Source organism: Dreissena polymorpha, chromosome 14 (genome assembly GCF_020536995.1).
Source record: "Dreissena polymorpha isolate Duluth1 chromosome 14, UMN_Dpol_1.0, whole genome shotgun sequence".
Taxonomy (NCBI): Eukaryota; Metazoa; Mollusca; class Bivalvia; order Myida; family Dreissenidae; genus Dreissena; species Dreissena polymorpha.
In genome coordinates, this window is record NC_068368.1 from 41,062,539 (window position 1) to 41,077,298 (window position 14,760).

A 14,760-nucleotide genomic window follows, 5' to 3' on the forward strand; every position below is an offset into this window, starting at 1 on the left:
GTTGCATAATTAGCTGATATGAATGATCGGTACTCACAACCACAACTGTCAAACCATTGCACACTGCAGCAACACGCATAGCTCCTTTACCATCTTATATGAGCCGCGCGATAACTTTTAACAATGTTCATAAGGTAATACTGTTGCAATATTTATATATTTGTAATACATATAAATATTGTGAATTCCTACTGTTCTGGCGGACATTGATAACCACTAATTCCGTGATTTTTTTATGACAACCACCACACAAAGGGTGTGCGAGTTAGTCTGTCGATCAATTGGTTCGCAAGTTTTTAGGTTTACATTGTTTCCGGATAACCACTGAATTAGCTTTACATTTGATTTTAAAGCTTGTCATGCATACCATTATTTAGTACAGGTCTCGTTTTGTTATGCACTGTAATGATAAATATTTAAAATTATACATGAAAGAGATATAATAAATGACAAATACTAACTATGTGAAAATAAGATATGAAAGCGTGCTTCTTGTTTTATACCAGCTTGCGTGGATGGCAATTGGGGTGTACAGTGCAATAGGAGTTGTGAATGCGTAGCTAACAACACACAAACCCCCTGTGACAAAGTAACCGGTGTTTGCACCTGCAAGACTGGGTGGAAGGGAACCACGTGTGGTGAGGATCGAGATGAATGCACAGAAGGGGACCCACAACTGTCGACAAAATTCCACGTGTGCCAATAATAACGGATCATTCACCTGTCCATGCAACATCGGATATACTGATGTAGCCGGTGTATGCACAGGTAAGCACGCGTCATACTTATATGCACAGTAACAATTGTGAATGAAGATTAATATCTACATAACATACATGTATTCAACTGGGTAAGTCAGTGTTTCATTAAAAACAGGTTTTAGTTGTTAATAAATGCAAGAGTTTTTGTTATTTGATTCGTTGAACTTGCATTTGAAACAGACTTAAAATAAATGACAACGAACATATCAAGTTGCATCTTTATTAGAAATTATCGGTTATATAATGTCAATGCACCGGCGGATATACTTATGGGTGCACATGTAAACACGTGTCATAATGATCTGATATGAATGTTCGGTACTCACAACTGTCAAACCATAGCACGCTGCAGCAACACGCATGGCTCGTTTACATGCCTATTTGAGACAGGTAAAACACTTTTGAATAATGATCATAAGGTATTACTGTTGCAATATTCATATATTTGTAATACATATAAATCTTGTGAATTCCTGCTGCTTCCGGCGGACATTATTACCACTAATTCCGTGATTGTTTTATGACAACCACCACACAGAAGGTGTACGAGTGAGTTCCTCGATCAATTGGTTCGCAGGGTTTTAGGTTCACATTGTTTCCGGATAATCACTGAAAAAGCTTTAAATTTTATTTTTAAGGCTTGTCGTGCATAACATTATTTAGTACGGGTCGCGTTTTGTTATGGATGCTAGCTAATCAATGGTTTTGTAGTAATTGCTTTGTATCGACCTTAATCCTAAAAACCATGATTGCCTTGCATTTTCTATAAGAAAAACATAACGTAGTCTAGTGCTTTTTGTTGCATAGATGCAGCAGAATAAAATGCATATACAATTCTTTTGTTATGTGACAAGCTACATGATTATAGGTTTATGCGATATATCAACCCAGATTCTCAAAAAAGGTCCTTAAGTAAGAAATCTTCGATGAATTCATGATTATAATGTGTGTAGATACATAGAAAATCCGTCTGCGATGAATTAATGATATAATTTGTGTAGATATGTGGAAATCAAAGAAATAATTCAAGTACAACTGAACTTATATTGCTTTTTATTCATTACTGTTAATATTTGATGTCATTTTTATTTAATTTGTTTCAGCATGTAGCGACAATAAATATGGGAATGGCTGTAACACGCCGTGTAACTGCAACACCACCAACGCGTTGGTTTCAACGCAGACTTGCAATCATGTGAATGGCACGTGCTTGTGCAATGCCCAATGGGAAGGTGCGACGTGTGAAGCCGATATAGACGAATGCAAGCTGGGTACTCACAATTGTCGACAAAATTCCACGTGTGCCAACAATAACGGATCATTCACCTGTCCATGCAACATCGGATATACTGGTGTTTCCGGTGTATGCGAAGGTAAGCCCGTGTCATACTTATATTATATGCCCAATAACAATTGTAAATGAAGATTAACATATACATAACATACATTCATACAACTGGGTAATTCAGTGTTTTATTAAACACCGTTTTTCATTGTTTCTTTGTGCAAGAGTATTGTATTTGATCCGTTTAACTTGCATTTGAAAGAGGGTTCAAATAAATAACAACGGACAAATGACGTTGCATGCTTTTTAGAAGTTACCGGTTATATAATGTCGATGCACCAGCGAATATACTAATGTATGCACATGTAAACACGTTGCATAATTATCTGATATGAATGATCGGTACTCACAACCACAACTGTCAAACCATTGCACTACTGCAGCAACACGCATAGCTCCTTACCATCTTATATGAGCCGGCGCGAAAAAACTTTAACAATGTTCATAAGGTAATACTGTTGCAATATTTATATATTTGTAATACATATAAATCTTGTGAATTCCTGCTTATTCTGGCAGGACATTGATAACCACTTATTCCGTGATTGTTTTATGACAACCACCACACAAAGGGTGTGCGAGTTAGTCTGTCAATTAATTGGTTCGCAAGGTTTTAGGTTTACATTGTTTCCGGATAACCACTGAATTAGCTTTACATTTGATTTTAAAGCTTGTCATGCATACCATTATTTAGTACAGGTCTCGTTTTGTTATGCACTGTAATGATAAATATTTAAATTATACATGAAAGAGATATAATAAATGACAAATACTAACTATGTGAAAATAAGATATGAAAGCGTGCTTCTTGTTTTATACCAGCTTGCGTGGATGGCAATTGGGGTGTACAGTGTAATAGGAGTTGTGAATGCGTAGCTAACAACACACAAACCCCCTGTGACAAAGTAACCGGTGTTTGCACCTGCAAGACTGGGTGGAAGGGAACCACGTGTGGTGAGGATCGAGATGAATGCACAGAAGGGACCCACAACTGTCGACAAAATTCCACGTGTGCCAATAATAACGGATCATTCACCTGTCCATGCAACATCGGATATACTGATGTAGCCGGTGTATGCACAGGTAAGCACGCGTCATACTTATATGCACAGTAACAATTGTGAATGAAGATTAATATCTACATAACATACATGTATTCAACTGGGTAAGTCAGTGTTTCATTAAAAACAGGTTTTAATTGTTAATAAATGCAAGAGTATTTGTTATTTGATTCGTTGAACTTGCATTTGAAACAGACTTAAAATAAATGACAACGAACATATCAAGTTGCATCTTTATTAGAAATTATCGGTTATATAATGTCAATGCACCGGCGGATATACTTATGGGTGCACATGTAAACACGTGTCATAATGATCTGATATGAATGTTCGGTACTCACAACTGTCAAACCATAGCACGCTGCAGCAACACGCATGGCTCGTTTACATGCCTATTTGAGACAGGTAAAACACTTTTGAATAATGATCATAAGGTATTACTGTTGCAATATTCATATATTTGTAATACATATAAATCTTGTGAATTCCTGCTGTTCCGGCGGACATTTATTACCACTAATTCCGTGATTGTTTTATGACAACCACCACACAGAAGGTGTACGAGTTAGTCTCTCGATCAATTGGTTCGCAGGGTTTTAGGTTTACATTGTTTCCGGATAATCACTGAAAAAGCTTTAAATTTTATTTTTAGGCTTGTCATGCATAACATTATTTAGTACGGGTCGCGTTTTGTTATGGATGCTAGCCAATTAATGGTTTTGTAGTAATTGCTTTGTATCGACCTTAATCCTAAAAACCATGATTTCCTTGCATTTTCTATAAGAAAAACATAACGTAGTCTAGTGCTTTTTGTTGCATAGATGCAGCAGAATAAAATGCATATACAATTCTTTTGTATGTGACAAGCTACATGATTATAGGTATATGCGATATATCAACCCAGATTCTCAAAAAAGGTCCTTAAGTAAGAAATCTTCGATGAATTCATGATTATAATGTGTGTAGATACATAGAAAATCCGTCTGCGATGAATTAATGATTATAATTTGTGTAGATATGTGGAAATCAAAGAAATAATTCAAGTACAACTGAACTTATATTGCTTTTTATTCATTACTGTTAATATTTGATGTCATTTTTATTTAATTTGTTTCAGCATGTAGCGACAATAAATATGGGAATGGCTGTAACACGCCGTGTAACTGCAACACCACCAACGCGTTGGTTTCAACGCAGACTTGCAATCATGTTAATGGCACGTGCTTGTGCAATGCCCAATGGGAAGGTGCGACGTGTGAAGCCGATATAGACGAATGCAAGCTGGGTACTCACAATTGTCGACAAAATTCCACGTGTGCCAACAATAACGGATCATTCACCTGTCCATGCAACATCGGATATACTGGTGTTTCGGTGTATGCGAAGGTAAGCCCGTGTCATACTTATATTATATGCCCAATACCAATTGTAAATGAAGATTAACATATACATAACATACATTCATACAACTGGGTAATTCAGTGTTTTATTAAACACCGTTTTTCATTGTTTCTATGTGCAAGAGTATATTGTATTTGATCCGTTTAACTTGCATTTGAAAGAGGGGTTCAAATAAATAACAACGGACAAATAACGTTGCATGCTTTTTAGAAGTTACCGGTTATATAATGTCGATGCACCAGCGAATATACTAATGTATGCACATGTAAACACGTTGCATAATTATCTGATATGAATGATCGGTACTCACAACCACAACTGTTCAAACCATTGCACTACTGCAGCAACACGCATAGCTCCTTTAACGATCTTATATGAGCCGCGCGAAAACTTTTTTAACAATGTTCATAAGGTAATACTGTTGCAATATTTATATATTTGTATACATATAAATCTTGTGAATTCCTGCTGTTCTGGCGGACATTGATAACCACTAATTCCGTGATTGTTTTATGACAACCACCACACAGAAGGGTGTGCGAGTGAGTCTGTCTCGATCAATTGGTTCGCAAGGTTTTAGGTTTACATTGTTTCCGGATAACCACTGAATTAGCTTTACATTTGATTTTAAAGCTTGTCATGCATACCATTATTTAGTACAGGTCTCGTTTTGTTATGCACTGTAATGATAAATATTTAAAATTATACATGAAAGAGATATAATAAATGACAAATACTAACTATGTGAAAATAAGATATGAATGCGTGCTTCTTGTTTTATACCTAGCTTGCGTGGATGGCAATTGGGGTGTACAGTGTAATAGGAGTTGTGAATGCGTAGCTAACAACACACACACCCCCTGTGACAAAGTAACCGGTGTTTGCACCTGCAAGACTGGGTGGAAGGGAACCACGTGTGGTGAGGATCGAGATGAATGCACAGAAGGGACCCACAACTGTCGACAAAATTCCACGTGTGCCAATAATAACGGATCATTCACCTGTCCATGCAACATCGGATATACTGATGTAGCCGGTGTATGCACAGGTAAGCACGCGTCATACTTATATGCACAGTAACAATTGTGAATGAAGATTAATATCTACATAACATACATGTATTCAACTGGGTAAGTCAGTGTTTCATTAAACACAGGTTTTAATTGTTAATAAATGCAAGAGTTTTTGTTATTTGATTCGTTGAACTTGCATTTGAAACAGACTTAAAATAAATGACAACGAACATATCAAGTTGCATCTTTATTAGAAATTATCGGTTATATAATGTCAATGCACCGGCGGATATACTTATGGGTGCACATGTAAACACGTGTCATAATGATCTGATATGAATGTTCGGTACTCACAACTGTCAAACCATAGCACACTGCAGCAACACGCATCGCTCGTTTACATGCCTATTTGTGACAGGTAAAACACTTTTGAATAATGATCATAAGGTATTACTGTTGCAATATTCATATATTTGTAATACATATAAATCTCGTGAATTCCTGCTGTTCCGGCGGACATTTATTACCAAATTCCGTGATTGTTTTATGACAACCACCACACAGAAGGTGTACGAGTTAGTCTCTCGATCAATTGGTTCGCAGGGTTTTAGGTTTACATTGTTCCCGGATAATCACTGAAAAAGCTTTAAATTTTATTTTTAGGCTTGTCATGCATACCATTATTTAGTACGGGTCGCGTTTTGTTATGGATGCTAGCCAATAAATGGTTTTGTAGTAATTGCTTTGTATAGACCTTAATCCTAAAAACCATGATTTCCTTGCATTTTCTATAAGAAAAACATAACGTAGTCTAGTGCTTTTTGTTGCATAGATGCAGCAGAATAAAATTCATATACAATTCTTTTGTGGTGACAAGCTACATGATTATAGGTATATGCGATATATCAACCCAGATTCTCAAAAAAGGTCCTTAAGTAAGAAATCTTCGATGAATTCATGATTATAATGTGTGTAGATACATAGAAAATCCGTCTGCGATGAATTAATGATTATAATTTGTGTAGATATGTGGAAATCAAAGAAATAATTCAAGTACAACTGAACTTATATTGCTTTTTATTCATTACTGTTGATATTTGATGTCATTTTTATTTAATTTGTTTCAGCATGTAGCGACAATAAATATGGGAATGGCTGTAACACGCCGTGTAACTGCAACACCACCAACGCGTTGGTTTCAACGCAGACTTGCAATCATGTGAATGGCACGTGCTTGTGCAATGCCCAATGGGAAGGTGCGACGTGTGAAGCCGATATAGACGAATGCAAGCTGGGTACTCACAATTGTCGACAAAATTCCACGTGTGCCAACAATAACGGATCATTCACCTGTCCATGCAACATCGGATATACTGGTGTTATCGGTGTATGCGAAGGTAAGCCCGTGTCATACTTATATTATATGCCCAATAACAATTGTAAATGAAGATTAACATATACATAACATACATTCATACAACTGGGTAATTCAGTGTTTATTAAACACCGTTTTTCATTGTTTCTATGTGCAAGAGTATTTGTATTTGATCCGTTTAACTTGCATTTGAAAGAGGGTCCAAATAAATAACAACGGACAAATGACGTTGCATGCTTTTTAGAAGTTACCGGTTATATAATGTCGATGCACCAGCGAATATACTAATGTATGCACATGTAAACACGTTGCATATTATCTGATATGAATGATCGGTACTCACAACCACAACTGTCAAACCATTGCACACTGCAGCAACACGCATAGCTCCTTTACCATCTTATATGAGCCGCGCGAAAAACTTTTAACAATGTTCATAAGGTAATACTGTTGCAATATTTATATATTTGTAATACATTTAAATCTTGTGAATTCCTGCTGTTCTGGCGGACATTGATACCACTAATTCCGTGATTGTTTTATGACAACCACCACACAAAGGGTGTGCGAGTTAGTCTGTCGATCAATTGGTTCGCAAGTTTTAAGTTTACATTGTTTCCGGATAACCACTGAATTAGCTTTACATTTGATTTTAAAGCTTGTCATGCATACCATTATTTAGTACAGGTCTCGTTTTGTTATGCACTGTAATGATAAATATTTAAAATTATACATGAAAGAGATATAATAAATGACAAATACTAACTATGTGAAAATAAGATATGAAAGCGTGCTTCTTGTTTTATACCAGCTTGCGTGGATGGCAATTGGGGTGTACAGTGTGATAGGAGTTGTGAATGCGTAGCTTACAACACACAAACCCCCTGTGACAAAGTAACCGGTGTTTGCACCTGCAAGACTGGGTGGAAGGGAACCACGTGTGGTGAGGATCGAGATGAATGCACAGAAGGGACCCACAACTGTCGACAAAATTCCACGTGTGCCAATAATAACGGATCATTCACCTGTCCATGCAACATCGGATATACTGATGTAGCCGGTGTATGCACATGTAAGCACGCGTCATACTTATATGCACAGTAACAATTGTGAATGAAGATTAATATCTACATAACATACATGTATTCAACTGGGTAAGTCAGTGTTTCATTAAAAAACAGATTTTAATTGTTAATAAGTGCAAGAGTATTTGTTATTTGATTCGTTGAACCTGCATTTGAAACAGACTTAAAATAAATGACAACGAACATATCAAGTTGCATCTTTATTAGAAATTATCGGTTATATAATGTCAATGCACCGGCGGATATACTTATGGGTGCACATGTTAACACGTGTCATAATGATCTGATATGAATGTTCGGTACTCACAACTGTCAAACCATAGCACACTGCAGCAACACGCATGGCTCGTTTACATGCCTATTTGAGACAGGTAAAACACTTTTGAATAATGATCATAAGGTATTACTGTTGCAATATTCATATATTTGTAATACATATAAATCTTGTGAATTCCTGCTGTTCCGGCGGACATTTATTACTACTAATTCCGTGATTGTTTTATGACAACCACCACACAGAAGGTGTACGAGTTAGTCTCTCGATCAATTGGTTCGCAGGGTTTTAGGTTTACATTGTTTCCGGATAATCACTGAAAAAGCTTTAAATTTTATTTTTAGGCTTGTCATGCATAACATTATTTAGTACGGGTCGCGTTTTGTTATGGATGCTAGCCAATCAATGGTTTTGTAGTAATTGCTTTGTATCGACCTTAATCCTAAAAACCATGATTTCCTTGCATTTTCTATAAGAAAAACATAACGTAGTCTAGTGCTTTTTGTTGCATAGATGCAGCAGAATAAAATGCATATACAATTCTTTTGTTGTGACAAGCTACATGATTATAGGTTTATGCGATATATCAACCCAGATTCTCAAAAAATGTCCTTAAGTAAGAAATCTTCGATGAATTCATGATTATAATGTGTGTAGATACATAGAAAATCCGTCTGCGATGAATTAATGATTATAATTTGTGTAGATATGTGGAAATCAAAGAAATAATTCAAGTACAACTGAACTTATATTGCTTTTTATTCATTACTGTTAATATTTGATGTCATTTTTATTTAATTTGTTTCAGCATGTAGCGACAATAAATATGGGAATGGCTGTAACACGCCGTGTAACTGCAACACCACCAACGCGTTGGTTTCAACGCAGACTTGCAATCATGTGAATGGCACGTGCTTGTGCAATGCCCAATGGGAAGGTGCGACGTGTGAAGCCGATATAGACGAATGCAAGCTGGGTACTCACAATTGTCGACAAAATTCCACGTGTGCCAACAATAACGGATCATTCACCTGTCCATGCAACATCGGATATACTGATGTTTCCGGTGTATGCGAAGGTAAGCCCGTGTCATACTTATATTATATGCCCAATAACAATTGTAAATGAAGATTAACATATACATAACATACATTCATACATCTGGGTAATTCAGTGTTTTATTAAACACCGTTTTTCATTGTTTCTATGTGCAAGAGTATTTGTATTTGATCCGTTTAACTTGCATTTGAAAGAGGGTTCAAATAAATAACAACGGACAAATGACGTTGCATGCTTTTTAGAAGTTACCGGTTATATAATGTCGATGCACCAGCGAATATACTAATGTATGCACATGTAAACACGTTGCATAATTATCTGATATGAATGATCGGTACTCACAACCACAACTGTCAAACCATTGCACACTGCAGCAACACGCATAGCTCCTTTACCATCTTATATGAGCCGCGCGAAAAACTTTTAACAATGTTCATAAGGTAATACTGTTGCAATATTTATATATTTGTAATACATATAAATCTTGTGAATTCCTGCTGTTCTGGCGGACATTGATAACCACTAATTCCGTGATTGTTTTATGACAACCACCACACAAAGGGTGTGCGAGTTAGTCTGTCGATCAATTGGTTCGCAAGTTTTTAGGTTTACATTGTTTCCGGATAACCACTGAATTAGCTTTACATTTGATTTTAAAGCTTGTCATGCATACCATTATTTAGTACAGGTCTCGTTTTGTTATGCACTGTAATGATAAATATTTAAAATTATACATGAAAGAGATATAATAAATGACAAATACTAACTATGTGAAAATAAGATATGAAAGCGTGCTTCTTGTTTTATACCAGCTTGCGTGGATGGCAATTGGGGTGTACAGTGTAATAGGAGTTGTGAATGCGTAGCTAACAACACACAAACCCCCTGTGACAAAGTAACCGGTGTTTGCACCTGCAAGACTGGGTGGAAGGGAACCACGTGTGGTGAGGATCGAGATGAATGCACAGAAGGGAACCACAACTGTCGACAAAATTCCACGTGTGCCAATAATAACGGATCATTCACCTGTCCATGCAACATCGGATATACTGATGTAGCCGGTGTATGCACAGGTAAGCACGCGTCATACTTATATGCACAGTAACAATTGTGAATGAAGATTAATATCTACATAACATACATGTATTCAACTGGGTAAGTCAGTGTTTCATTAAAAACAGGTTTTAATTGTTAATAAATGCAAGAGTATTTGTTATTTGATTCGTTGAACTTGCATTTTGAAACTGACTTAAAATAAATGACAACGAACATATCAAGTTGCATCTTTATTAGAAATTATCGGTTATATAATGTCAATGCACCGGCGGATATACTTATGGGTGCACATGTAAACACGTGTCATAATGATCTGATATGAATGTTCGGTACTCACAACTGTCAAACCAAAGCACACTGCAGCAACACGCATGGCTCGTTTACATGCCTATTTGAAACAGGTAAAACACTTTTGAATAATGATCATAAGGTATTACTGTTGCAATATTCATATATTTGTAATACATATAAATCTTGTGAATTCCTGCTGTTCCGGCGGACATTTATTACCACTAATTCCGTGATTGTTTTATGACAACCACCACACAGAAGGTGTACGAGTGAGTTCCTCGATCAATTGGTTCGCAGGGTTTTAGGTTTACATTGTGTCCGGATAATCACTGAAAAAGCTTTAAATTTTATTTTTAGGCTTGTCATGCATAACATTATTTAGTACGGGTCGCGTTTTGTTATGGATGCTAGCCAATAAATGGTTTTGTAGTAATTGCTTTGTATCGACCTTAATCCTAAACACCATGATTTCCTTGCATTTTCTATAAGAAAAACATAACGTAGTCTAGTGCTTTTTGTTGCATTGATGCAGCAGAATAAAATGCATATACAATTCTTTTGTTGTGATAAGCTACATAATTATAGGTATATGCGATATATCAACCCAGATTCTCAAAAAAGGTCCTTAAGTAAGAAAACTTCGATGAATTCATGATTATAATGTGTGTAGATACATAGAAAATCCGTCTGCGATGAATTAATGATTATAATTTGTGTAGATATGTGGAAATCAAAGAAATAATTAAAGTACAACTGAACTTATATTGCTTTTTCATTCATAACTGTTAATATTTGATGTCATTTTTATTTAATTTGTTTCAGCATGTAGCGACAATAAATATGGGAATGGCTGTAACACGCCGTGTAACTGCAACACCACCAACGCGTTGGTTTCAACGCAGACTTGCAATCATGTGAATGGCACGTGCTTGTGCAATGTCCAATGGGAAGGTGCGACGTGTGAAGCCGATATAGACGAATGCAAGCTGGGTACTCACAATTGTCGACAAAATTCCACGTGTGCCAACAATAACGGATCATTCACCTGTCCATGCAACATCGGATATACTGGTGTTTCCGGTGTATGCGAAGGTAAGCCCGTGTCATAATTATATTATATGCCCAATAACAATTGTAAATGAAGATTAACATATACATAACATACATTCATACAACTGGGTAATTCAGTGTTTTATTAAACACCGTTTTTCATTGTTTCTATGTGCAAGAGTATTTGTATTTGATCCGTTTACCTAGCATTTGAATGAGGGTTCAAATAAATAACAACGGACAAATGACGTTGCATGCTTTTTAGAAGTTACCGGTTATATAATGTCGATGCACCAGCGAATATACTAATGTATGCACATGTAACCACGTTGCATAATTATCTGATATGAATTATCGGTACTCACAACCACAACTGTCAAACCATTGCACACTGCAGCAACACGCATAGCTCCTTTACCATCTTATATGAGCCGCGCGAAAAACTTTTAACAATGTTCATAAGGTAATACTGTTGCAATATTCATATATTTGTAATACATATAAATCTTGTGAATTCCTACTGTTCCTGCGGACATTGATAACCACTAATTCCGTGATTGTTTAATGACAACCACCACACAAAAGGTGTGCGAGTTAGTTTGTCGATCAATTGATTCGCAGGTTTTTAGGTTTACATTGTTCCGGATAACCACTGAACTAGCTTTACCTTTGATTGTTAGGCTTGTCATGCATAACATTATTTAGAACAGGTCGCGTTTTGTTATGGACTCAAGCCAATAAATGGTGTTGTAGTAATTGCATTGTATCGACCTAAATCCTAAAAAACATGTTTTCCTAGCATTTTCTAAAAAACATAACGCAGTCTAGTTTTGTTTTGTTACATAGATGAAGCAATATAAAATGTATATACATTTCTTTTGTTGTTACAACTACATAACTATAGGTATATGAGATATATCTACCCAGATTCTCATTAAAAATTCTTAACGTAAGAAATCTTCGATGCATTCATGATAATAATTGTGTAGATACATAGAAAATCAGTCTGCGATTAATTCGTGATATAATTGGTGTAGATACGTAGAAATAAAAGAACATAATTCAAGTACAATTGCCCTGTTATTGCATTTTTTTTCTCGTAAATATATGGTGTCAATATTTGATTTAATTTGTTTCAGCATGTAGCAACAATACATATGGGACTGGCTGTATCACGCCGTGTAACTGCAAAACCACCAACGCGTTGGTTTCAACGCAGACATGCAATCATGTGAATGGCACGTGCTTGTGCAATGCCCAATGGGAAGGTGCGACGTGTGAAGCTGATATAGACGAATGCAAGCTGGGTACTCACAATTGTCGACAAAATTCCACGTGTGCCAATAATAACGGATCATTCACCTGTCCATGCAACATCGGATATACTGATGTTTCCGGTGTATGCACAGGTAAGCAAGCGTCATACTTATAATATATGCTCAATAACAATTGCAAATGAAGATGAACATCTACATAACATTCATTCATTAAACCGGGTAATTCAGTGTTTTATTAAACACCGTTTTTCATCGTTAATAAGTGCAAGAGTATTGTGTTACTTGATTAGTTGAACTTGCATTTGAAAGATATTTATAATTAATGACAACGGACAAATGACGCTGAATGCTTATTAGAAGATACCGGTTATATAATGTCAATGCACCAGCGTTTATACTAATGTATTTGCTTGTTCACACTTGTCATAATTATCTGATGAGAAAGTTCGGTACTCACAACTGTCAAACCAAAACACACTGCAGCAACACTCATGGCTCGTTTACCCCTGCCTTTATGAGGCAGGCTAAACACTATTAACAATGTTCATAAGGTAATACTGTTGCAATATTCATATATCTGTAATACATATAAATCTTTTAAATTCCTGCTGTTCCGGCGAACATTGATAACCACTAATTCCGTGATTGTTTAATGACAACCACCAAACAAAAGGTGTACGAGTTAGTCTGTCGATCAATTTGTCAGCAGGTTTTTAGGTTTACATTGTTTCCGGAAAACAACTGAATTAGCTTTACCTTTGAGTTTTAGGCTTGTCATGCATACCATTATTTAGAACAGGTCGAGTTTTGCTATGGACTCAAGCCAATAAATCGTGTTGTAGTAATTGAATTCGATCGACCTAAATCCTAAACACCATGTTTTCCTAGCATTTTCTAAAGAAAAACATAACGTTGTCTAGTTTTGTTTTGTTACATAGATGCAGCATAATAAAATGCATATACATTTCTTTTGTTGTTATATGCGATATATCTACCCACATTCTCATAACAAAATTGTTAACGTAAGAAATCTTCAATGCATTCATGATTATAATTTGTGTAAATACACAGAATATCAGTCTGCGATAAATTCATGATTATAATTGGTGTAGATACGTAGAAATAAAAGAAAATAATTCAAGTACGATTGCACTGTTATTGCATTTTATTTTTTATTGTAAATATATGGTGTTAATATTTAATTTTGTTTGTTTCAGCATGTAGCGTCAATACATATGGGAATGGCTGTAACACGCCGTGTAACTGCAACACCACCAACGCGTTGGTTTCAACGCAGACTTGCAATCACGTGAATGGCACGTGCTTGTGCAATGCCCAATGGGAAGGTGCGACGTGTGAAGCTGATGTAGACGAATGCAAGCTGGGTACTCACAAGTGTCGACAAAATTCCACGTGTGACAATAATAACGGATCATTCACCTGTCCATGCATTATCGGATATACTGATGTTTCCGGTGTATGCACAGGTAATCAAGCTTCATACTTATAGTATATGCTCAATAACAATTGCAAATGAAGATGAACATCTACATAACATTCATTCATTAAACCGGGTAATTCAGTGTTTTATTAAACGCTGTTCTTCATCGTTCATAAGTGCAAGAGCATTTTATTCCTTGATTCGTTGAACTTGCATTTGGAAGATAGTTGTAATAAATGACAACGGAGAAATGACGCTGAATGCTTATTAG

General features: G+C 36.1%; 1 protein-coding gene across 1 annotated transcript in view; it reads left to right on the forward strand.

Annotated features, from left to right (window-relative positions):
* The first annotated feature begins 650 nt into the window (after positions 1-650).
* Positions 651-14,760, forward strand: part of LOC127857318 (uncharacterized) — a 37,945-nt gene continuing 23,835 nt past the window's right edge. The window contains exons 1-6 of the mRNA XM_052393724.1: positions 651-768; positions 1,865-2,134; positions 2,929-3,189; positions 6,709-6,978; positions 9,124-9,393; positions 10,271-10,447. Coding sequence (XP_052249684.1) covers positions 651-768; positions 1,865-2,134; positions 2,929-3,189; positions 6,709-6,978; positions 9,124-9,393; positions 10,271-10,447 — 1,366 coding nt within the window. The remainder of the gene's footprint in view (positions 769-1,864; positions 2,135-2,928; positions 3,190-6,708; positions 6,979-9,123; positions 9,394-10,270; positions 10,448-14,760) is intronic.